Source organism: Saccopteryx bilineata, chromosome 2 (genome assembly GCF_036850765.1).
Source record: "Saccopteryx bilineata isolate mSacBil1 chromosome 2, mSacBil1_pri_phased_curated, whole genome shotgun sequence".
NCBI classification, from domain to species: Eukaryota; Metazoa; Chordata; class Mammalia; order Chiroptera; family Emballonuridae; genus Saccopteryx; species Saccopteryx bilineata.
In genome coordinates this window covers 343,714,225-343,737,083 of record NC_089491.1, presented here as the reverse complement: position 1 = coordinate 343,737,083, position 22,859 = coordinate 343,714,225, and the positions used below count along the sequence as shown (strand labels likewise).

General features: G+C 53.6%; 2 gene segments (V, D, J or C); both read right to left on the bottom strand.

Annotated features, from left to right (window-relative positions):
* Nucleotides 1-7,608: 7,608 nt before the first annotated feature.
* On the bottom strand, nucleotides 7,609-13,429 carry LOC136326482 (T cell receptor beta constant 1-like). The segment is given in 5 exon segments: nucleotides 7,609-7,848; nucleotides 8,124-8,230; nucleotides 8,371-8,388; nucleotides 8,690-9,076; nucleotides 13,185-13,429. Coding segments are annotated over 5 exon segments (756 nt in total).
* Nucleotides 13,430-16,658: 3,229 nt separating this feature from the next.
* LOC136326481 (T cell receptor beta constant 1-like) overlaps nucleotides 16,659-22,859 on the bottom strand; it is a 224,555-nt gene continuing 218,354 nt past the window's right edge. The window contains 5 exon segments of the C gene segment in view: nucleotides 16,659-16,922; nucleotides 17,225-17,331; nucleotides 17,473-17,490; nucleotides 17,792-18,178; nucleotides 21,376-21,423. Of these exon segments, the coding sequence occupies nucleotides 16,902-16,922; nucleotides 17,225-17,331; nucleotides 17,473-17,490; nucleotides 17,792-18,178; nucleotides 21,376-21,423 (581 nt within the window).

Here is a 22,859-nt window from a genome sequence, read left to right as displayed (position 1 = left end):
CTTTCAGACAATGTTTTCAAAACAGAGTGGCCGGACTGTGGAGGCAGGGAGTGCTCAAAACCATGCCACAGGGGACAAAAAAGTCAGAGAACTGGACACGTGTAGCCTGAGAAAAATCTTTAGGCTAATATAGTGATTGTAACAGCAGCCGATGTTTACTGATGCTGCGGTGACAGCTCTACGCCTTGCATGGGTTAAATAAGATGGTGTGACCTTATGTGACACTGGGGTTGTGGCCGAGCCCATTTTATAGGAAGGAAAGCTGAGTCTCAGAGTTGCTAAGCGGTGGATTTCAGACTGGGACCTAGGTTTCTTTGGCTTCAAAGTTCATATATATATAAGGTCTACCGGAAAGTTCTGTCTGTATCTAACACAACAAGTTTCGACACGTAAGCACATGTTTATTTGGTGCATGTGTGCCTCTCTATTTTTATCACTTAATGTATACATACTGATGTAGCAAATTAACTAAAACAAAGTTGATTCACGTTAGTCTTATGTGTGAAGCGATAGTGTACCCATGGCTACTGATAAAGTTCATTTACGCCACTGTAATTTTTCCGAATTTCAACAAGGAAGAAATGCTACAGAAGCATGTCTGTCGCATCCACCATGTTCCCCGGACTTAGCACCCTCCGACATCACTTGTTTTTGTCCTTACAAAATTATTTGAAGGGCAAAAAATTCAAAAATGAAGAAGATATCAAACAAGCACTGGTTCAATTTTTTGCATCAAAAGATAAAACATTTTTCAAAATTGGATATACACATTGCCCTCACACTGGCAAGAAATCATTAATAATAATGGCAATTATGTTATTTAATAAAGTTTATTGACGGTAAGAAAAATTTGTATTTAGTTTTATTCCAAAAATGGACAAAACTTTCCGGTAGACTATATATATATTTTTTTTTCATAAATATATATATATATTTTTTTACTTTTGAAACCTACTGTTCCATTTGTTTATTGTTAATATTGTTGAAATTCAAACTTAACTAATTTCTGACTTACTTACTTACTTGGAAAATAATGCAGTGGGATCAATTTAATTTCTTCTTCATGGTTTCAAACCTAAGGACACTGTTATAGGTAAAAGACCAGCACAGAATCTGAACAGACCACAATGCCACTTATGTAACCCTAACTACATCTCCTTTTCTCTCATTTTATAGGATTATGGGGGAAAAATGTGATTTTACGTTAGTCGATAGTGGTGATAATGTGCATTTTGTTAGGTTTCTGCAAGCGTCACAATTTTGCTTTGTATTATTATGTATTGTGTGTGACATCATCATAGGTTTATCTTTAGCAATGGCTGGCATAGTGTCCGGGTGTTATTTGTAAACCTAAGGGTCTCCTCTCTAATTTTACCCCTGAGTGAATTGTTCTCAGTCTTAGAAATGAGTCTTTTATAATGTTCTCATCCATCTACCGTGTGCTTTTTCCATTCAGCAACCCAGGCTTTTCCAGTTTCTGCCTCTTCCGTCTCCCATTAACCTGTGGACTCTTGGTTGGACGTGTCTTAGGAAGAGGCTCTCCTAGGAGTATGATTATGACCAATGAGGGACACTACAAACTTTTATGGACACTCCATTAGCACAGAATTTTTTATAGATCTGTCCAGTCATGAAATGACCTACCCGAGCAAGTCAAGAGCTTTCTGTCCCTGGACAGGTCAAGCATCAGTGGGGAGGTGTTCAAGACTCTGCAGCTGATGCTTCTTTACTGCCCAGAGAGTCTGTGAGTCCAAGATCCAGTCAAGATCAAGGCCTTTCATGGGGGCGAGGGTGTGGAGGCCTGAGGTATAATTGCCGGAGCGGCCCTAGTCCTGGCCAGAGGGGGTCATACAGTCACTATTTTAAAACTCATTTCTTGCTGAGGTCGCCGGTTCAAAACCCTGGGCTTGCCTGGTCAAGGCACATATGGGAGTTGATGCTTCCAGCTCCTCCCCCCCTTCTCTCTCTCTGTCTCTCCTCTCTCTCTCTGTCTCTCCCTCTCCTCTCTAAAATAAAAAATAAAATAAAACTTTAAAAGAAAAAAACAAACAAACAAACAAAAAAACCTCATTTCTTTATGTCAGTAGTTCTGGCCAGGATGCGGTAGGGCGCTGGGTCTGTTGGAAGCCCTGGAATGCAGCCTTTCTGTCGAGACCACTCCTCATTCTCACAGAGAACAGATAAGTTGGAGCCGGCTGACAAGACATCTGTGGGAATAGACACAGTTGGGGGCTCATTTTCAGGCCCTTCTTGTTGATGTAAACATCCATTCACTCATCTCTGGGACCCCATATTCCCTCTAAAAGCCCTTAAGGATTACAAGTGCAGCCAAGGTAAAGACCATGGATGGAGATGGAGCGAGAGACATGTAGTTGGGACTGTGGGGGAGGGCTGTGGGGAGCAGTGAATAAGTCGTCTTTTGAGCGGAAATGATTCAGGGCACGGCCAAATGCTGTCACAGTAACTCCTAAGGAGAGGCAGAGGGACAGGGTGTGTTAAGAACCCAGGGATGTCAGATCACGGCCCAGATGAGACAGACAACATCTCACATTCCAAGGTGCCAAGGCCCAGAAATAACCTTTCTGAACATGATGGTTGTCTGTCATAAGTAATGATAATAAATTGTAATTAAAATTGTTGCCCAGGCTTGGTGGCCTTCAACACTGTGTGTTACATGGCATAAGGTAATTTCCACATGAGGGTTTAAGGAGAGCTCAGTGGGATTGCAGATGACAAGTTAATCCATAAGTCAGTGGCAATGCTAAGAACTGACCTGGGGTTTTTTAGCCATTCCCAAATTCTTCATCAACATCTCTTAACACCCCTAAATGTAATACATCTAGGTGTGAGCGTGCCTTTGTTGTACACATACATCTTTAAGAGAGGCCGCAAGTACTAATTCTCCATTTCCACATCCATCCCTAAGAAAGTAGACCTCACGAAGTTTTCCCTATAAGGGGCGCTTGGAGCTGTGGGTCACCCAGACTGCTAGGGGCAGCGGTCAGTCAGGTGCCTCTCTCTGGGGCACATGGAAAGAGAAAGATAGGGAAATGGCTGAGGGCAGGACATGGAGATATTTGGATCTATCGGGACCACTGGCTTTTATCCCAACCTCTTTCAAAATCTTTTTTTTTTTTTTTTTTTTTTTAATTTTTCTGAAGCTGGAAACAGGGAGAGACAGTCTGACAGACTCCCGCATGCGCCCGACCGGGATCCACCCGGCACGCCCACCAGGGGCGACGCTCTGCCCACCAGGGGGCGATGCTCTGCCCATCCTGGGCGTCACCATGTTGCGACCAGAGCCACTCTAGCGCCTGAGGCAGAGGCCACAGAGCCATCCCCAGCGCCCGGGCCATCTCTGCTCCAATGGAGCCTTGGCTGCGGGAGGGGAAGAGAGAGACAGAGAGGAAAGCGCGGCGGAGGGGTGGAGAAGCAAATGGGCGCTTCTCCTGTGTGCCCTGGCCGGGAATCGAACCCGGGTCCTCCGCACGCTAGGCCGACGCTCTACCGCTGAGCCAACCGGCCAGGGCTCAAAATCTTTTTTTAAATTTATTTTTCAATTGCAATTGATGTGTACAATATTATATGAGCTTCGCAGTGATTAGACATTTATATAAGTTACAAAGTGATCACCTCAAGAAGTCTTGTACCCCTCTGACACCATATACAGTTGCGACAATATCATGAACTCTATTCCCTGTGCTGTACTTTACATCCCTGTGACTATTTTTGTAAGTGGCACTTTGTACTTCTTAATCCCTTTCAACTTTTTTACCCACACCCTCAGTTCCCTTCCCATCTGGCCATCACCAATTTGCTCTTTATATAAGTTTGTTTCTGGTTTGTTTGTTTGTTTATTTATTCATTCATTCATTTATTCATTTAAGATTCCACAAAAAAGTAAGATCATACTGCATTTGTCTTTGACTTAATTCACTTAGCAGATTACCCTTTAGGTCCATTCATATTGTCACAAGTGGTACAATTTCATTGTTTTTTTTTTTATGGCTGAGTCATAATCAATTGCATACATGCACCATTTCTTTTTACTCTTGTTAAAATCCTTTTTTTTTTCTTTCTTTCACTTGCTCTTCCCTAATTACTTAAGAGAGAAAAAGTTTTTGTCTCTGGATGGTCCCCACCTCTTCTACCCTTTCCCCCCATCACCACTGCCCAAGCTGGCCATGAGCTGGGCAGTAGAAAGGGTTGCAGGCCTCCTGTGGATATTGATGCTAATAGGAAAAATTTTCTTCTGGGCAAGTGATAGTGACTTGACTAGGCTCTGCCCACAGGAATCCCAGTCCCCCACCAGGATGTTCCTATGATCACATGACCAGTGGCGTCCTTTCTCCTCCTGATTTCCGAGTAAATCTCCAAAGGCCACAGAGTTGAGGTTCCTCTCCTGGGGTGTTACCATGGTGAGTTCAGCTGTGCTACGTAAATGGTGAGGACTTGTGGGGGGCCCCAGGCATTCTTCTAAAGATGCTTGGCTTCTCAGTCTCTCCAATCAGTAAGCCTGCTCTACCCTTGGACCAGGCAGCACTGGGAAGTTCACTCCTGGGCTACATTCTGCCCACAGAGTTCCTTAATGGGATGAAGCTCAGATAAGCCTGAGATTCAAACAGCTTAACAGGTCCAAGTAAATGCAGGCTTGCTTTAGTGCCTTTCATTTCAGGAACACCTCTGGACCGGAAAAACCTCAGGGTCCCTTAACTAGAGTGTTCATGTATCCTGGCCACTTAGGAGGACAATTCTGAGTTACTCTTCTTTTCCCAGCATCTTATGATCCTCTCAATAATGTCCCCATTTGTACAATAACTGATAGGATCGCCCTACATCTAGCCCATTGGTGCTCAGTTTCACCTGAGAGAGAATGGATGGGTTGCTCAGAATTGGTCCAGAAGGACCCACTGAGAGTCTAGAGAAAGAGGCAGAGACAGAAAAGACTGACTGCCCGGTGCCGTGAGTCGAATGTTGGAAGCGGTGCTGTCTGAGAGACACCCTTGTTGTACACACAGAGCTTCAAGACAGGTCTCAGCTCCCAGTTCTCCATGGCTATGGAGATTTGAGAAAGGGAGTGTTCCCTGGGTCAAGTGAGGTGATAGGTGGGGACCAGAGGGCGTCTGTAACTTTCACCATCTCTATTATGTCTCCTGCATCGAGTCATTTGTCTCCCTGAGGACATGCCCTCCTTCCCCACCTTGGCGAACCCCAGGTGTTGACAGGCGATTTCTCCCACATCCTCCCACCTGCTCATTCCTCTGCTTGTAGCACCCCTGAGATGAGAGCCACCAAGCCCGCAGACCCCATTTCATTCTGTGAGGGTAACCCTGCTCTCCCACCTTCACTTAGATGTTTGTCCTAATTCTGCTCAGTTCCATCCTCACGGCTCTGCTGAAACAAACCCCTGTCCCCAACAGCCCATCCTCCAATACCCCACCCCCCATCCCCCGACACCCCGTTTCCCCAACGCCCCATCTCAATGCCCCATCTCCTCAGTGCCCCATCCCCCAACACCTCATTCCCCCAACGCCCCATTCCCCCAACGCCCCATCTCCCCAGCACCCCGTCCCCCAATGCCCCATCTCCCCAATGCCCCATCCCCCCAACGCCCCATCCCCCAGCACCCCATTCCCCCCCTCCGCCCCCGTCCCACTGCACTCACTTCCTTTGGCCCTCGCAATGCCTTATTCTCTCTGAGCCATTGACTGTCCCTTCGGCTGCTCATCTCCCTGCCCCACCCTCGTGAGGAGCCACCACATATGCCACTGCTTTTGTGGGTGATAGTCTAAGGTGTAAACTCTGTCTCTTTTGTTTTGGGACCTTTTTTAGCCATTACAAAAACAAAACAATAACAGCAACAACAAATAAAATGTATGGCAGAGAAATCTAGAGATAATTACGATCACTGGGAAGATAAGAGCCATGTGACGATTTTTCTAGGTCACTCCGGCCATGGGCCACATGCCTCCTGGCCCGTGTGAGCTGATTCAGACCGCCCTCTCACCTCCAGTTTCTGGACACACAGGGTAGGGGGTGCAGAGTAGCCCCCCCCCCGAAATGTGCGCCCACCCAATGTGGCCTCATATAGAAATAAGGTTTTTGCAGCCATAACTGTGAAGGATCTCAGGATGAAATCCTTCTGGATTTAGGGTGTGTCCTAAATCCAGTGACTCCTGCACTGGTAAGAAAAAGGAGAGGGGCACTTGGGCACAGAGACACAGGGGAGGAAGTGATATGAAGACAGACATAGGCCGGAGTGAGGCCGCCACAGCCCAGGGACCCAGGAGCCAGCAGGAACGGGAGGAAGCAAGAGGGCATCCTCACCTGGAACTTCCAAAGGGAGCACAGCCTGCCAACACCTTGATGCTGGACCTCTGGCCTCCAGCACAGTGAGAGGGTAACTTTTATTTTAAACCATCGAGGTCGTGGCTCACTGTTCTAGCAGTACTGAGAAACAAAAACACCCAGGACTCGGGTCTCTCCCTGGGGGTCCTGCACCCGCGTGTGGGGATAGCTGGTGCAGGCTCACCCCAGGACAGCACACCATCCTGGTCTCGACTTGGAAACGCTTCCCAAATTGTCACCTCCACAGGAACGTGCCGGCGTTTCCCGCTTGCCAGTCAGTTGATCTGTGAACTGTGGCTGCTTCACATGTAAAACGGGGAGCTAATACCTACTGCCAGGGTTGTGGTGGGGATTCACTGGGACAGAGGACACATGTGCCAGTGTTCCGCCCCAAGTCCGGAGCACAGCAGGCCATCAGTGAGGACCCCATCTTTACACCCTTTCCCGGCTGTCAGACTTCCTTCCCACCCTTGACATCCAGCCTCAAGTAACTGACACGTGGCCTCTCTCACTCCATCTATGCCTTCCTTCCTCTAATTGCATCATCATCCCCCCCCCCCACGCCAAGTGCAGTGAATACAACTTATATGTAGCGTTTACTGAAGTAAGGTAACCACCTGCCCAAGTGGGTACATTCACAGTGCTGCATTTGGAACAGCCTGCTTCCTCCACCCCTTCAGGTGAAAATGTCCATTGGGAGGGCTACCCGAACATAGCCCCTTAGCCCCCACTAAACCCTGCTTCCTGTCTCCGTTCTTCCCCCAGGGCCTGATGCCATGTCCCACCTCTGAGAAATCCTCGGGCCTCACATATCAGTATTTTTCACTCTGTGCCTTCTTAGGATTGTAACCTAGACATGCAGAACACAACGAAATGTTGTGCCAAAATCCCAGAGTGCCAGATAAGATGGAGTGCTAACAGACACAGATAAAACCTAACTGCATAATCAATGAAACTTGAATTCGGGAGTGAGGAATGACTGGACTTTCTACCCCTCAGGTGTGCCCCATCCTGTGTCTTGTGCTGAAGTGGAGGTTAGGGTCACCTGGGCTCATCCTTTTTGCAGAACCCAGGACCTTGCCCTTTAGATGAACCCTACGTATTGGGGGCCCAGCATACCTGGGTATGGACCGTAGGGTCTACCCTCCACCAGGAAGCAGTACTGATCAGAGAGGGGCGTCAGTTACCCCTTATGCGTGGCGTGCATTTCCCAAACCAGAAGGTGGGTCTTTGAAAGGCAGAACTCCATTGAAACACAACCAGGTCCCGCATGACATTTTTATTGGTTTAGTCTATTTCAGATGCAGGGTTGAGGAGCTCAGTGGGCAGGGCAGCAGAGAACAGGGACAGAGGCCCGCGTGGGCAGGAGATAAGAGGTAAGGCGTGGACACCTCATTAGGAGCACAGTCTAGAAGCGTGTAAAGGTGAAGGCTGGGGCGAGGAAGTGGAACGACCCAAGGTCCATTTCTGGAGCTGGTCTCAGGAGTCCTTTTTCTTGACCTGCAGAAGAGAGGACATTGCCAGGCTCCCAGGGGCCATGGGCAGTAGGCGTGGGTCTGAGAGGCTGACTCTGGCCCTGATGTCGGGTGGGGTCGTCTGATTCTCCCCATTCTCCAATGCTGCATTCTGTCACCCCCCCAAACTGACAGTCCCCTGTAGTTCCCTGGAGGTGGAAGGCTGTATTGTGGCTGAGGTCAGGCTTTGAGCCCCTCCAATCCCTCCTATGATGTTCTCCTCTCCCTCCAGCCTGCCTGGCACCCGGCCCTCCTCCTTACCATGGCCATCAGCACCAGGGCGCTGACCAGCACCGCATACACGGTGGCCTTCCCCAGCAGGATCTCATAGAGGATGGTGGCAGACAGGACCCCTTGCTGATAGGACGCTGTTGGCAGGAGGGAGAGCAAGTAGGTACCTGTGAGCAGGTATCTCTGCCCCTGCAGCCACCCCAGGGTCCATGGATTCTCCAGTGTCTGGTTCCAAAGACCATGGGAGATGGAGAGAAAGGAGCAGAGGGTCACTTACCTGAGGTGAAGCCACAATCTGAAAGACAAAAGGGGGGCAGTAGATGAGCAGACGAAACACTAAGCCATCCTGTAGTCAGCCCTGAAGGGGATGGGGCCGCACCACGCAGACGCTGAGCTGCCCAGGCTGACAGTAAGAGACCACGCTCCCTGGGGCTCTGGGAGGAGACCAGCCTGAGGCACCTTGCTCTCCTTCATGGCGGGCTTTCATATTCCCAGCCCACCCCGATTTGGAATCTGGGCTTTGTGGTCTTCTCCCTGGATCCCCCTTTGTCTCTGGTCTGACCTCTCCTTGCCTGACCCTCCCAGGCCCCGCTCACCTGCTCTGCCCCAGGCGTCGGCACTGATGTTCTGGGTGATGGGTTTGGGGCCGGACCCCGTCCAAACTTCTTTGTCATCCAGCCCGTAGAACTGGACCTGGCAGCGGAAGTGGTTGCGGGGGTTGTGCCAGAAGGCGGCAGAGACCCTGAGCCGGCTGCTCAGGCAGTAGTCGGAGTCGTTGACGTTGGGCTGCTCCTTGTAGGGCTGAGGGTCTGTGCTGACCCCGCTCTGAACCTTCTTCCCGTTCACCCACCAGCTCAGCTCCACGTGGTCGGGGTAGAAGCCTGTGGCCAGGCACACGAGCGTGGCCTTCTGGGTGCGGGCGATCTCTGCTTCCGATGGCTCAAACACAGTGACCTTGGGTGGCTTCACTTTTCCCAGGTCCTCTGTAAGGGAAGAGGGTGGGCACCAAGGCTGGTCTGAGAGCTGCCTGGGTTGGTGGGGGCTGTGTGTGCTTTTGTGAGTGCCTGTGGGAGGGGGCCATCATGATGCAGAATGATATAATAGATCCTGTTTGCTTGGGCATCCCCATTACTGTCTCTCCATCCCCTTAAGGTGACGTTATGAATGGCACTACCTAATATTCTATGTTCATTGATTTCCTCTCCATCAACAGAAGCGATCTACTTCCCACCATATTAGTTAGTAGCTATTTCAATGGCGCACTGGATTGGAATAACAGGACCCCAGTCTCAGAACTGCCTCTGCCCACCAATGGGACTGCAGGACTTTTATTTTTCTGAATCACCACTTCTGCCCTGGAGGGAGAATCACAACACTGGTGCGCAGAGTGGGTGTGGGCATCACCTGACAGACAGATCAGAACCCCCATCCTCAGCCGGTTTGTTTGCACCTGAATCTAGGAGGCTGAGGAGGAAAGGGGAGTTATGGACATGGGGTCCTTGAAGGGCTGGGGCCGTCTTCAGATGACAGTGTACAAACGGTATATTTCTGCGTGCCTCACTCAGCTGAGGGCGTCCTTATCTATCAAGGGGTGCTCATGAGAATTGGGGTTGCCTGACTCTTTTTTTTTTTTACAGAGACAGAGACAGAGTCAGAGAGAGGGATAGACAGGGACAGACAGACAGGAATGGAGAGAGATGAGAAGCATCAATCATCAGTTTTTTGTTGTGACACCTTAGTTGTTCATTGATTGCTTTCTCATATGTGCCTTGACCGTGGGCCTTCAGCAGACCAAGTAACCCTTTGCTCAAGCCAGAGACCTTGGGTTCAAGCCTGTGAGCTTTGCTCAAACCAGATGAGCCTGTGCTCAAGCTGGTAACCTCGGGGTCTCGAACCTGGGTCCTCTGCATCCCAGTCCGCCACTCTATCCATTGCGCCACCACCTGGTCAGGCGTGCCGGAATCTTTTATGGTTCGTGAAGCCATCCTCATCATTCCTCTACCTCCAACTACCCCCTGGAGTTTCCTGCAGCTCAGAGAACAGCCTCCCCTTACGTCAAACTCAGAGATTCTCAACCTTCTCTGCCCCTTTGTTCTCAAATGATGCACCCTCTCCCTCCAGCAGGCTTTCTACATAAGAATGGGAGAGCATCAGAGCACCGTGTTGCTCCCAGTTGTCATGAGACAGTCTGTGTCCTAAGCCTGTCAGTAGCATCTCCCAGGGTCACAGGGGACAGCATCCCTGTGATACCAGCACAGCCTTTGTACTGGTTGGCTCACTTCTTCTGGGCCGATCTCCATTCATTTTATCCTGTTCTTTGCTTTCCATTTATTTTATTTAATTGTTTCTGAGCAATTCTGTTAAAGATGAAAAAAAAAAAAGTCTCACTCTTAGGAGAACCAAGTTTAGCCTGGAAGATAAAGTAAATGCTCTTCTGAGTGACATTTCATGTGCTTGTCGAAGTTAGGTCACCTCCACGGATCACAAAGGGCCCCACACTTAGAAGGGCCACACTGTTGGTTTAATAGCTGCTGTCACCATGTTGAAATTCCCAAACAAAAATGTTTTAACCAGAGCCCTCGCACTTTCATTCTAAGCTGGTCCCGCGTCCCATCATATCAGTCCCCGCCCTGGACTTCCTACTTGCTTATCGCTACTACGTCCCTGGGTCTTTACAGGCTGACCCGGTGTGAAATGGTCCCATCCTAGTTAATATCTGCAGTAACAGCTCCGTCAACCTCCCTGCTCATAGCCTGGTGGCACCTCAGATGCACTCCTCTGACCCCTGACCTGGCAAACATTCAGTCCTTAGTGTAGAAATTAAAGATGTCCTATGAGCCACCCCACGGTATTTACTGGTGTGACGAGCGGGGCAAGCAGGAGTATGGCCTCTGTGCCACTCTGAAGCATAGTCTGCACAGCCCTGCGGTGAGGGCCAGTCGGTTATCCATCCCTCCATGTTTGTGAGTCCTTGTAGGGTGTGGGGAGGGGGCTTCCCTAGGTGTGTGTGTGCTAGTGAGCTGCTGTGGGTGAGTATTCTGCTGGTGAGCTGTGAAGTTCACCTCTCCTGTTCCTGACCTGCCTCTCACACATTCCCAGCCCCCACTCTGTTATCCACAGGCCAAATTCGCCCTCCCCCATGGCACTGAGCACACCCCCTCCTGTCCTCCCCTGCAATGGGGGAGGGGACCGGAAGCACTGAGTTACAACCACCCACCCCTTGCTGGATGCTACTCCACAAGTAGCTCCCCTGGCAATCCTCACAGCGATATTAAGTGCCAGGCTTCACTGAGGGTCACTCAGCTAACACTTGCCCAAGGTCACCCATCATTACAGAGCCAGGGGTTGAGACCTGGGACCCTGGCTGATCACCGAGCCGGTGTTTGCTCTGGGCAATTCAATCTGAGCCCCGCTGGCTCCTGCTGAATGCCTCTAACTACGAACAGTGCTTGTTGTGATCAAACAATCCAGGTTAGCAGCCCCCCCCCCCCCACACACACACACCTCAACATTCTCCCACCAGGTGCCATGTATGGTCCCGTTCCACCTCCAAGAGCCTAAGACACTCCTGGGAATCTCCCTCACCTTACAGTAAAATGCCTGCATTTTAACGTGTGAACAAATGAGCTCCCAGGCCTCTAGACTGCTGAGGGTAGAATATTAGTGTGAGGACATTGATTTCAGGCTGGGGTAGGAGAAACAATCCATCTGGGGTGAATGGGCCAAAGTGGCTGAGCCTACTGCCCCTCCTCCAGGAGCAGCGAGGGCAGGTCTGGGTACCACACAAGCATCCTAGGGGTCTGAGGCTCAGGAGGGACAGATGAGGTTTTACATCTAATTTCAGATCCGCACTCCCCAGCCTCGCCAGCACACCCAGCGCGATGCGTCTCCTCACTGACTCACGTTTCTGTCTCCTTTGGCCTCTCCCTTCAGCTGTGTTTGTCCGGCCTCTGTTCCGGGCACCCTCATCCACACCTCCCAGGAGCCGGGTCTGCAGGGAGCTGGCCATCCGCCCTCCCTTCTCCCCCTCCGGCTCTTCGCCTCTCTGTAGCAGTCAAACCCCTTCTACCCTTTCCTCCGGCCAGGTTTTCCCAAGTCTTTTTCTCCAATCCAGCAGATCTCGGAATTCTAATACATCTTTTTCTCGACCGCTCACCGTGTCCCTAAATATTGCAGTAAAAGCTCCCCCGCCCCCCGGCCCTCCATCCGTGTTCTCGGGCCGTGAGCACCCCATCCTCACACCCCCTCTGCAGAATCGACCCTGCCGGCGGACAACTCGCTGCGCCCCAGCTCCGGCCGCCCCTGCCTCCTTCTCGGGAGACTTCAAGAGCCGGGGCTGGCGGGCGGGGAGACGTCCCATTCTTACCTATGACCGTGAGCCTGGTGCCGCTGCCGAAGAACTGTTCATAGGAGCACGGAGACCCAACCCCGCACTCAAACCTCGCGCCGGCGCATCCGCTTTCGGCTCCCGGGACCCCGTCCGGCTCCCGCGCGGCGCAGGGGACCAGGCGCCCAGCCGGAGAAGGGCCCTGCGCCGCCGCCTTCCATCCCGACCCGTGCCCAGCCCCGCGGCCACTCACCCAGGACGGTCAGCCGGCTGCCCGCCCCGAAAGTCAGGGTGGAGCCTGCAGAGCACAGCCCCGGGGCTCCCCACCAAAACCCGGCTGCGCCGCCTGCGCCGCTCACCGAGCACCAGGAGCCGCGTGCCGTGGCCGAAGTACTGGGTCTCCCCCATTCACAGCCCCGGAGTCCTGCGCAAAAACCCGCGTGCGCCCCGTGCGTCCCGGGCGGGCGGGCACGCTAACCTAGCGCGACTTACCTAGCACGGTCAGCCGGGTGCCCTGGCCGAAGTACTGAGTATCCTGGCTCACAGCCCCGGAGCACGGCACAAAAACAGGCGCCGCCACGCCTGGTGTCCCCACTGCCCCACCCAGGCCCCCTGGCGCCCCGCTTACCTAGCACGGTCAGCCGGGTGCCCTGGCCGAAGTACTGAGTATTCTGGCTCACAGCCCCGCAGCACGGCACAAAAACAGGCGCCGCCACGCCTGGTGTCCCCACTGCCCCACCCGGGCCCCCTGGCGCCCCGCTTACCTAGCACGGTCAGCCGGGTACCCTGGCCGAAGTACTGAGTTTCTGTGCTCACAGCCCCGAGGCCCGGGACAAAAACCCGGCGCAGTCCGCTGCTGCACTCGGCCAGGTCCCGGCCATAGTGGGCCCTCCATAGATCACCAGAACCTCTAGTCCCCAGCTCAAGTGCCGCCCTTCCTCTGACCACAGCCGCCAATGGAGCTGAGTAGGTGCCCCCTCTCTCCATCCGTCCCACAGAGCGCTCTGAACCCCCAGAGTTCCTCCTTACCGAGCACGGTGAGCTTGGAGCCCTTCCCAAAGTACAGCTGTCCAGTGTTCGCACAGCCCTGGGCACCCAGGCACAAACCCCACCTTCCCCGACGTGGGCCCCTCGGAGGGTCCAGAGCCCAGTCTATTAGGGGCAGGGTACAGGGGGTCATCCAGGCTGAGAAGCCCACCCTTCCTTCTACCTGGAGCAGCCTTCTTACCTAGCACGGTGAGCCGGGTCCCGGACCCGAAGTGTTGCTCAGCATAGGAGCACAGTGGGGAAGGGGCTGCCAAGAATTCTACCCCCCTTGCCCCTTCTCCACCTCCCTGGGCGCAGTGTGAGGGCCGCCCTCCTTCTCCTTCCTTCCTTCTCTCTTCCCACCTCCAGAACTAGCTGGACATGCTAATCTGGAAATTGCATGAGGTCACCCCCAATTTGCACAGTGCATCATCTACTTGGCTTGGGGACAATTCAGTGGCCTTGAAATCTGAAGCGGTATAGGTGGAGTGGTTGGGCTGGAATTGGGAAATGTTCCAGGCTAGACCCTGCCTCATGCTGCATTTAACCTCTGTGGCCTTAGTTTCTTCATTTGAAAAATGGGGTGATGTCTTTCCCACAGGGTTGTTGTGAGTTCTTGATGAATAATGCATTTGCAAGTACATTGTCAAAGGGCAGGTTTTATAAGACACGATGAATGACCATTGCACCTTGCTGCCTTGGCCCGTGACATTCTGTGATGCTAAGTCTGGAGCAGGGAGACGCAGAGGGGGTCACTGAGTTAGGGTCCCTGCAAGACCTGGTCAGGGACCTGCCCAGAGACCTCTCCCAGCTACTCTGCCCATCAGAGAGCCGCCTTCCATGTGCTGGGTGGCTGTATTTTCTGAGCAGGGCTTTTTGTAAAAGCACCTCCTCTACTTGAATCATCGTGCTCCCCCCCCCAGTTGCCACAATGCTACATCACAATACAAGAATGTTTACTCCCCTCTGGTGGCCCTCCCCCACCCCCGGGCAGCAACTGGAAGCACAGGTGGCAGAGGTGGGTCTGACTGAGTGGGGCTGGGGAAAGACAAACTCCAGAGTACGTTTGCAGTGGGGAGGGGCTTGGGGAAGGTCATGGTGCTGGTGGGGGTGGGGGACAGAGAGTCCCTCCCTGGAACGTTAAGCACTCTGAGGAGGGCTTCTATGTCATCAGGTCTCCCCTCTGGGACTCACCAGTGCCCACTTGTACATTTATAGTCAAGCGTGGTGGGAGGAGCGAGGGGGGATCCGCAGAGCAGGTAATGGCAACATATGGCACCAGGACCGACAGCCCCGAAAGCTGATTTCCCAATGTGTACTGAACCAAGTCCAAGCTCCTTAGCCTTCATTTACTCCACAGATACTTCATGAGCATCTACTATGTGCCGGACCTCATGCTGCTCCCTCCCCAGAGCGACTGAGGTGCACCAACCTGGCTTTTTAGCCTTTTGTTGTATGACTCCTGTCTCTGAACCTTGCACCCAAGACCATGGAAGTACCTGGCCCTATTGTTTCAGCTTTTGTTATTCCTCTGACTGTCCTGGCCACTCTCCCGCATTCCTAATTGAGACCACTTCTTCCTTTGAAGAGCTGTCCAGCTTCTCAGACTCTTTCCTGATGATCCCAGTCAGAAAGTTGAGCGGTAGCTTCTGGCTCCCTGCTGGGAGACAGCTTATGTTGCTATTTCAAAGCATCACCTTGTATTTCTGCTATTTCTATTCATGAATCATCCCCTTTAGGAACAGGTAAGCTTGGGGACCGTGACTTGGATATCTTTATTTTCTTGAAAGTTCGTAGCAAAACACTGCAATCTATGTACGCAATGAATGCATACATACATACATGTGTGCGTAGGTGAGTATACATGTATTCACACATATATGTGTGTGTTTATATGCACACACACACTTGGATGCAATAAAGAGGGAAGACTGTGCCCTCTAGTCCTATACATGGCACAGTATACTGCTATTTCAGGCACACCTTATGGCGCTATTTCTCCCAAATTGGGTCTCTTTGGGTTCACTCATTTATTCATTCACTTATTCAAAGATAATTGGTTGGGTTCCTACACTGAACCAGAGTACTATGCCATATCCCGGGGATATCGTACTAAAACGCAGCCTCATCATCAAGGAGCTAACAGTCAAATGGGGGTGTCAGACACGTGAAGAGGTAGTTTCCATCAAGTGTGGTGTCATGAAGGAGGTGTGCGCAGGGCACTATGATGGCACTGTGCAGGGTGCGTTTAGCCCAACCTCAAAGGAGTAAGGGGCAAGAATGCTCCAGAGACGGCATCTTACAGGGAAGATTCTGGAGCTGAATCATTAAGGACAAGTAGGAGTCAGAATAGTCGGTCACTGCAGGTGGAGGGGTGAAGATGGCCGGGAAGCACGTTGCTCAGGGGGTCTGGGGCTGAGAGGAATAAGGACATAGAGGACATAGGTCTCCCATGCCACCCTAGGAAGTGTGGGCTACAGCACCATTGTGACAGCGAGACAACAAAGAGCTTTTTCAGGGTTTCTAGAAATCAGGCCAGGACTGGTCCTTGGTGTTAGGGAAACTTTATCCTCCCTCCTTCCAGGCACGATCAAGGGGCATCTTCACACCCGTTACACTGACTAGAGAGAAAGTCATCAATAGATTTGTCACTGAAACTGGGAGAGATGGCTGCCGAGGGTAAACCTCCAAGTCACCACGTTCCCCTGCTCAGCTGGGAAACTGGCTGGGGATGACTTGGAGACGAGCACTGTACTCAGTGACAGGAACAGGGTGGCCTAGATGAGACCAGGCTTTGTTAGCCAGGGGGGACACGACCAGCTGGCGAGTGGACACCTCAATGCCGGTCAGCTGGCGAGTGGACACCTCAATGCCGGTCAGCTGGCGAGTGGACACCTCAATGCCGGTCAGCTCTTCCTCAGAGCACCTTTGTGCAGGTAGGTCAGGAGGTTCCTATGGTCAGCAGCAGTGTTTTCCTCGGCTGTGCTGGAGCAAGCCTCTTTGTGTCCCATCAACACCTTCCCCATTTCCTCACTTCCTGACAAGGAGAAGCCCTGCCAGCCACCGCTGGGTCCCTGCCTCCCTGCGTCCCTGAGGGGAGCCTCCCTGTGTCCCTGAGGGGACTGCACTTTCCTTGAACACCTCTTGTTTCTATCCTAACTGGAGCCCACGAGAGTTTAGAGACAGGCAAAAGAGATGTGTACACACTCAACGCAGAAGCAAGCCAGAGCAGGCCACGTTTATTGGTTCAGTCAGTTTAGGCACATAAGGGTCCTGCGGGGTGGGGGAGACTTCGGTCATGGGTGCCCAGCTGTGCAGGCACGTGGGGGGTGGCCGTTGGGGCCAGCGGGGAGAGAAGGACAGCTGTTCAGCAGCGCCGGCAAGGAATGGGGAAAAGAGACTCCATCTTGGGGAGGGAACAGGCTGGAATCCCTGGCTCCACCTCTGAGCTGGCATCAGGAGTCCTTTTTCTTGACCTGAAGGGGAGAAGGTTTTGGAGTTACCTGGGGTGGTGGGGACTGAAAGGAAGAAGGGTGGCCCACTGACTAGATTAATGGAGCCCCTCACGACATGCACTGAGTTTCGGGTGGCACAACTTCCCCTTCCCTCATAGCTCGTCCACTGTGTTCCTGGAAGTACAAGGTCGTGCAAAGCATGTGGGCAAACCCCTCTTCCTCTCTGCCCACCTCTGTTCCAGGCGGAGTCCCTGTACCCCTGGCTCTGAGCGGCCATGTTTTGGGTGTCAGCTCCAACCTGCGCACCCGGCCCTCCTCCTTACCATGGCCATCAGCACCAGGGCGCTGACCAGCACCGCATACACGGTGGCCTTCCCCAGCAGGATCTCATAGAGGATGGTGGCAGACAGGACCCCTTGCTGATAGGACGCTGTTGGCAGGAGGGGAGAGCGAGTAGGTACCTGTGAGCAGGTATCTCTGCCCCTGCAGCCACCCCAGGGTCCATGGATTCTCCAGTGTCTGGTTCCAAAGACCATGGGAGATGGAGAGAAAGGAGCAGAGGGTCACTTACCTGAGGTGAAGCCACAATCTGAAAGACAAAAGGGGGGCAGTAGATGAGCAGATGAAACACTAAGCCATCCTGTAGTCAGCCCTGAAGGGGATGGGGCCGCACCACGCAGACGCTGAGCTGCCCAGGCTGACAGTAAGAGACCACGCTCACTGGGGCTCTGGGAGGAGACCAGCCTGAGGCACCTTGCTCTCCTTCATGGCGGGCTTTCATATTCCCAGCCCACCCCGATTTGGAATCTGGGCTTTGTGGTCCTCTCCCTGGATCCCCCTTTGTCTCTGGCCTGACCTCTCCTTGCCTGACCCTCCCAGGCCCCGCTCACCTGCTCTGCCCCAGGCGTCGGCACTGATGTTCTGGGTGATGGGTTTGGGGCCGGACCCCGTCCAAACTTCCTTATCGTCCAGCCCGTAGAACTGGACCTGGCAGCGGAAGTGGTTGCGGGGGTTGTGCCAGAAGGCGGCAGAGACCCTGAGCCGGCTGCTCAGGCAGTAGTCGGAGTCGTTGACGTTGGGCTGCTCCTTGTAGGGCTGAGGGTCTGTGCTGACCCCGCTCTGAACCTTCTTCCCGTTCACCCACCAGCTCAGCTCCACGTGGTCGGGGTAGAAGCCTGTGGCCAGGCACACGAGCGTGGCCTTCTGGGTGCGGGCGATCTCTGCTTCCGATGGCTCAAACACAGTGACCTTGGGTGGCTTCACTTTTCCCAGGTCCTCTGTAAGGGAAGAGGGTGGGCACCAAGGCTGGTCTGAGAGCTGCCTGGGTTGGCGGGGACTATGTGTGCTTTTGTGCGCGCCTGTGGGAGGGGGCCATCATGATGCCGAATGATATAATAGATCCTGTTTGCTTTGGGGTCACCATCTCATTCTTTGTTGTCATTCTCCTGTGACTTTGCCACCTGTTTCTCAGTCACCTCACAAACACACACTGTGACTGTTTTCTCCATCTCCCTAACGGGCACCATGTCCCAATTTTTTTAGATTTCTTTGCAGAGTTTTATACTCTGAGCCCTGTCCTATTATCTCTCTGAAGAGTGTATCTGTCTCTCTTTTGTCCTTATTCAAAGCCCTCTTTGGTGCATGATGGAATCTTCAAGACTTACAAGTGGTTATAGCAGAGCTGAATGAGCTTGGTGTTTGCAGCAGAAGATCCTCACTAGCAACACAATCCTAGGAACTAAATTGACCCTTTCTAAGTATCATTGCCCCGTTTTGTAAGGTGTATATGTTTGTCTGTTTGGGTGAAAGCACACCTAAGAATCAGCCTCTCTTGCCTAAAAGAGGCACTTTTCCCATTGCATCTGACTATATTTTTTTCTATGTACTGTACCCAATTCACATCTTTTTCTTTCTTTCCTGCCTTCCTTTCTTCCTAATATGTAACTTGCTTTGAGGAGCCACAGTGCTCTGGCTGCTCTCTCTTCAGACGTCCCCATTTTCTCCTACACTGGGGCACATGGTGTGGGTGGTCGCTTGCCCAGGAGGACAGTCATCTCATGAGAGCTTCTGCTTGTGGGCTGAGCCCTGTCTTCCCTCCAATGCCCGCTGAGCCTCCCTGCCTGGGAACCCTCGCTCACAGCCCAGCTTTGCCCTTTTAAAAGCAGTACGAGCTTGGTTGCTGGACAGGAACAAACCCCAAAGTCCAAAGGTTGTTTTTATCAGAGCGTTTATATTGTGAACACCTGAGCCTTTTACTGCCTGACCGAAGGGAGAGAAAGGATCTCTCGACCAGCTTGAAGGCACGTCCCTCTCAGAAGGCAAAGAGGGGTGGAAGAAACCACACCCTTCTTTCAAACACTTCCCTTCTGTCAGGAATTACGGTGCCCCCCACTTGGCTCTGTGCTGACTGTGGGAGTGAGTTTTGGGAGCGGAAATGTGGCGAACCCAGATATCTCCACTTTATCCAAATCTGGGGACATGTTTCAGATCGAGTTCCAGGTTTGACTCAAAGCTGAGACGCAGGTTTGGGAAAAGGCAGACTCTGCGAGGCAGTGATGACAGTAAGCAGTTTAGAGTAAAAAGGGTGGTCGCTAAAGACGAGCTCCTTCACGATGGATTCCCACATGGGCGAGCCCCTCGCGGCGGAAGGACCCCCGACAGGCTGGCACTGTTATCCCCGCGTGGTACATCTCACTTTTAATCACACGAGCCCCCTCCCCCTGAACCCAGACGTTTTGACTCCCCATGATTTGAACTTTCCAGTTGCCATCACACTCCCTGGCCTGTGCCCCATCTGTGCGACAAAACCTGGTCCAACCAACCAGTCTTTGGGGACCTAGGTGTCCCCTTCCTCCAGCCTTGTCTATGTCTCCAGCCCAGACCTGTGGATCCTTCCCCGCTCCTCCTGACTGACTGCTTCCTCCTGAGCATGACAATGGTGTGTGAGTGTCTCATGATGGGCTCCTCACCCAGCATAGACCCTGAGGTTTGAGAAAATGGGGCCTTCTACTTATTTCTCTTCTCCATACCTTGTCTGTTGCTAAGATGGGGTGTTTCCCATCCCAATGGTTTGTTCAGACTTATCCCCTCTAAGCCTCCCTGAGCGCAGGGTCCCCCAGAGACTCCCCTGCACTCCCCGCAGTGCCGTGACACGGACTTCTCCCCTCAGGGCTCAGGATCACCCCCTCCGACCACCCCAGCCTCACCAGTCAGGTCTCCCACTATTTTCTGAGCCTAGAACCGCCGTGGGGAGACACACAGGCGTCTTTGGAGATGAGTGGAGACAGAGGAGGGGGCTGGTGGAGGCAGGGGTCGAGTTCTGAGCTGCCGGCAGGTGTTGGGAAGGACGTGCCCACGGAAGACAGAGCTAGTCGCCACCAGGAGGGAACAGAGCAGGGCTGGAGTTACAGCGGAGGAAAAAGGGGAGAGGATCAGATAAGAAAGGGAAAGTAAAAGAACACGCCGCTGACAAAGTAGAGTGGAGAGGGGTCTGGAGAGTAAGGGAAGCGAGGGGAGAAACACAGAGCCGGAGGCAAGGCGTGGAGCCCGCCTCGAGAGGCTGCACATACCGTAGTGCAGTGAGCCAGGGAGCCTGGGCAGGGTGGAGAGGGCCCCGGAGCCCTGGGGGTGGGGACGGTGGCTCTGATCCTGTCCTTACACCCCACTCCCCTCCCCGGGACCCGTCATCATGGTCAGACACAGGCACCCCCCTGCCCAGAGTGCGACCCCAGTCGTACCTGTCACGGTGAGTCTGGTACCCGGCCCAAAGTAGAGGGGTGAATTATTGGAACACAGCAGCAGGTGGCCGTGATAAAACCCACCCGAGGCCTCCCGCCAGAGGCAAGTCTAGCTCCCTGGGGGCGGGATGGGATGGCCGCCTCTCCCTGCCGGGGTCATGGCTCTGGACCAATAAGAGTCCCTCGGGAGGAAGACTAAGTGTAGGATGGATAAAGAGAGGGAAGGCGCGGGGCTCAGGAGGGGCCTCCTCCCTGCGTACGGAGGACAGACCGAGAAAAGGGTGAGCGGGCAGATTACAGGCTGGAGGCTGAGTCACCCAGGTGCACAGAAGGGAGGCAGACACAGCGCCTTGGAAGCCCCCCCAGGAATAAAAGAGTTGGCGAAACCCCCTTCCACCAAGGCTGAGGGGAGAGACAGAGTCCACGTCCAGGGGACAGTGGCCCTACCACCTCGGCCCTGTGCCTTACCTAGGACAGAGAGTCGAGTCCCGCCTCCAAAATGCTGTTCCCAGTTACTCCACAGTGCAACAGGGGTGTGGAAAATCCCAGAACGCTGGTAGGGGCCCTTCCTTCCAGAAGCTAGCGTCCACCCAGCACCCCCCGGGGGCCTTACTCTGCGCACCCACACTCTCTGAGCCCTCTCCCTGCTCTGTTCTCAGCCCCTCCTGGCCCTGTCCGAGGAGTCCCCCTGAAGCCCACCTCCCAGGGCTGTGTCCCCAGGGAAGCCTCTCACTCACCCAGGACAGAGAGCTTGCTTCCGCTGCCGAAAAACAGCCTCTCGTTACCTGCACACCACTAAAGCCCCGTAGGAAAACTGCCCCTGCGGCCTCCCGTTCCTCCTCCCGGTTCACCTGCCGGCTCTTCCCTTTTCTCAGCAAGATTGGTGGTGGGGGGGGGGCAGCTGTGCCCTCGATTCAGCCCTGTGCGACCCCCCCCCGGCCTTCTGTGTCCAGCCCCATCTGTGTGTGTGTGGGGGGGGAATCAGCAGGATGGGGCATCCCTGCCCCCAGAGTCTCTCCATCATGGTCATGACGAGGCACCCCTCAAGGAGACAGGAGATGCACAAGGCCCCCCTTGCTAGCTGAGGCGACTGGCCTCCAGGGAGGGGTACCCAGACCGGGAATGACTAGAGCTGGGGCCTGTCCCCTCCTGTCTCCAATAAGACAAGAATTCAGATCCTTCCGATAAAAACGTGCTCTCGCCTCAGCCCCCAACACAGGCGCTCCGTCTGGGTCCCTGCCCCTCCTCGTAGGCTCCCAGCCCCCCAGCCTGGACTCACTTACCTACAACAGTAAGCCGGCTGCCCTCCCCGAAAAAGAGAGTGTCTCCATAACACAGCCTCCCGCACCCATTTCAAAACACCCCTCGTCTGCGAGGCGCAGCCGGGGTTCCCTTCCAGAGCCCCCACCCCAGAAACCCAGCATACCCCTCCAGAGCCGGCCCAGGGATGCACAGTGTGAGCCTTCTGAAACCCAGAGCAGCGTGAGACAGGAGCCTCTGTCGGCGAGGGACGCCGGGCCAGCGTCGGAGACCATGAGCGACCTCTGGGCCTCCTCCGGGCTCCCCTATCCCAGGTGGCTGCTCAGAGGGGCAGCACCTCTCCCCTCCCTTCTCTGCCCACCGCTGACGCTCAGCTTGGAGGTTACCTTGGAGGTTACCGGGGACCTCAGGGGGCTGGGTGGATGTACCCCTACAGGGACTCTCCTCTGAACTCATTCACAGATGTGGAGATGGTGTCTCCTCAACCCCCCACGTTTCCCTGGGCAGAGTCCTCCCTTCCAGACCCCCCTGAACACCCCGGCCTTACCTATGACGGTCAGCCTCGTCCCTGAGCCGAAGGTAACATCATAGTTAGCACATCAGAACAGGACCGCTCTAAAATGCACACTTTGGACCTGCCGTCCCCCAGGAGGGCCTGGGAGTCTGTCTTACCTACAACTGTGAGCCGGGTGCTGTCTCCAAAGAAAACTTGGGTGTTCGCACAGTGACGGGGGCAGGAGAAAAACAGACTGGAGGCATGGAGAGGAGGGGCCCTGCCCGTGTCTGGAGCACCCCGGGCTGAGAACTCCCGCCTCCATGCTTTGAGATATTGCACAGAACATATTCAACTTTGACTGCTGGAGCCGCAGAGCGTGGCTAGAGTTCATGCAGAGCCCTGCGTTCCTTCCTGGATTGTCTCTGAGGGTCCCTGAAAGGTAGGGTGGCCTGGAGCGGAGGGCAG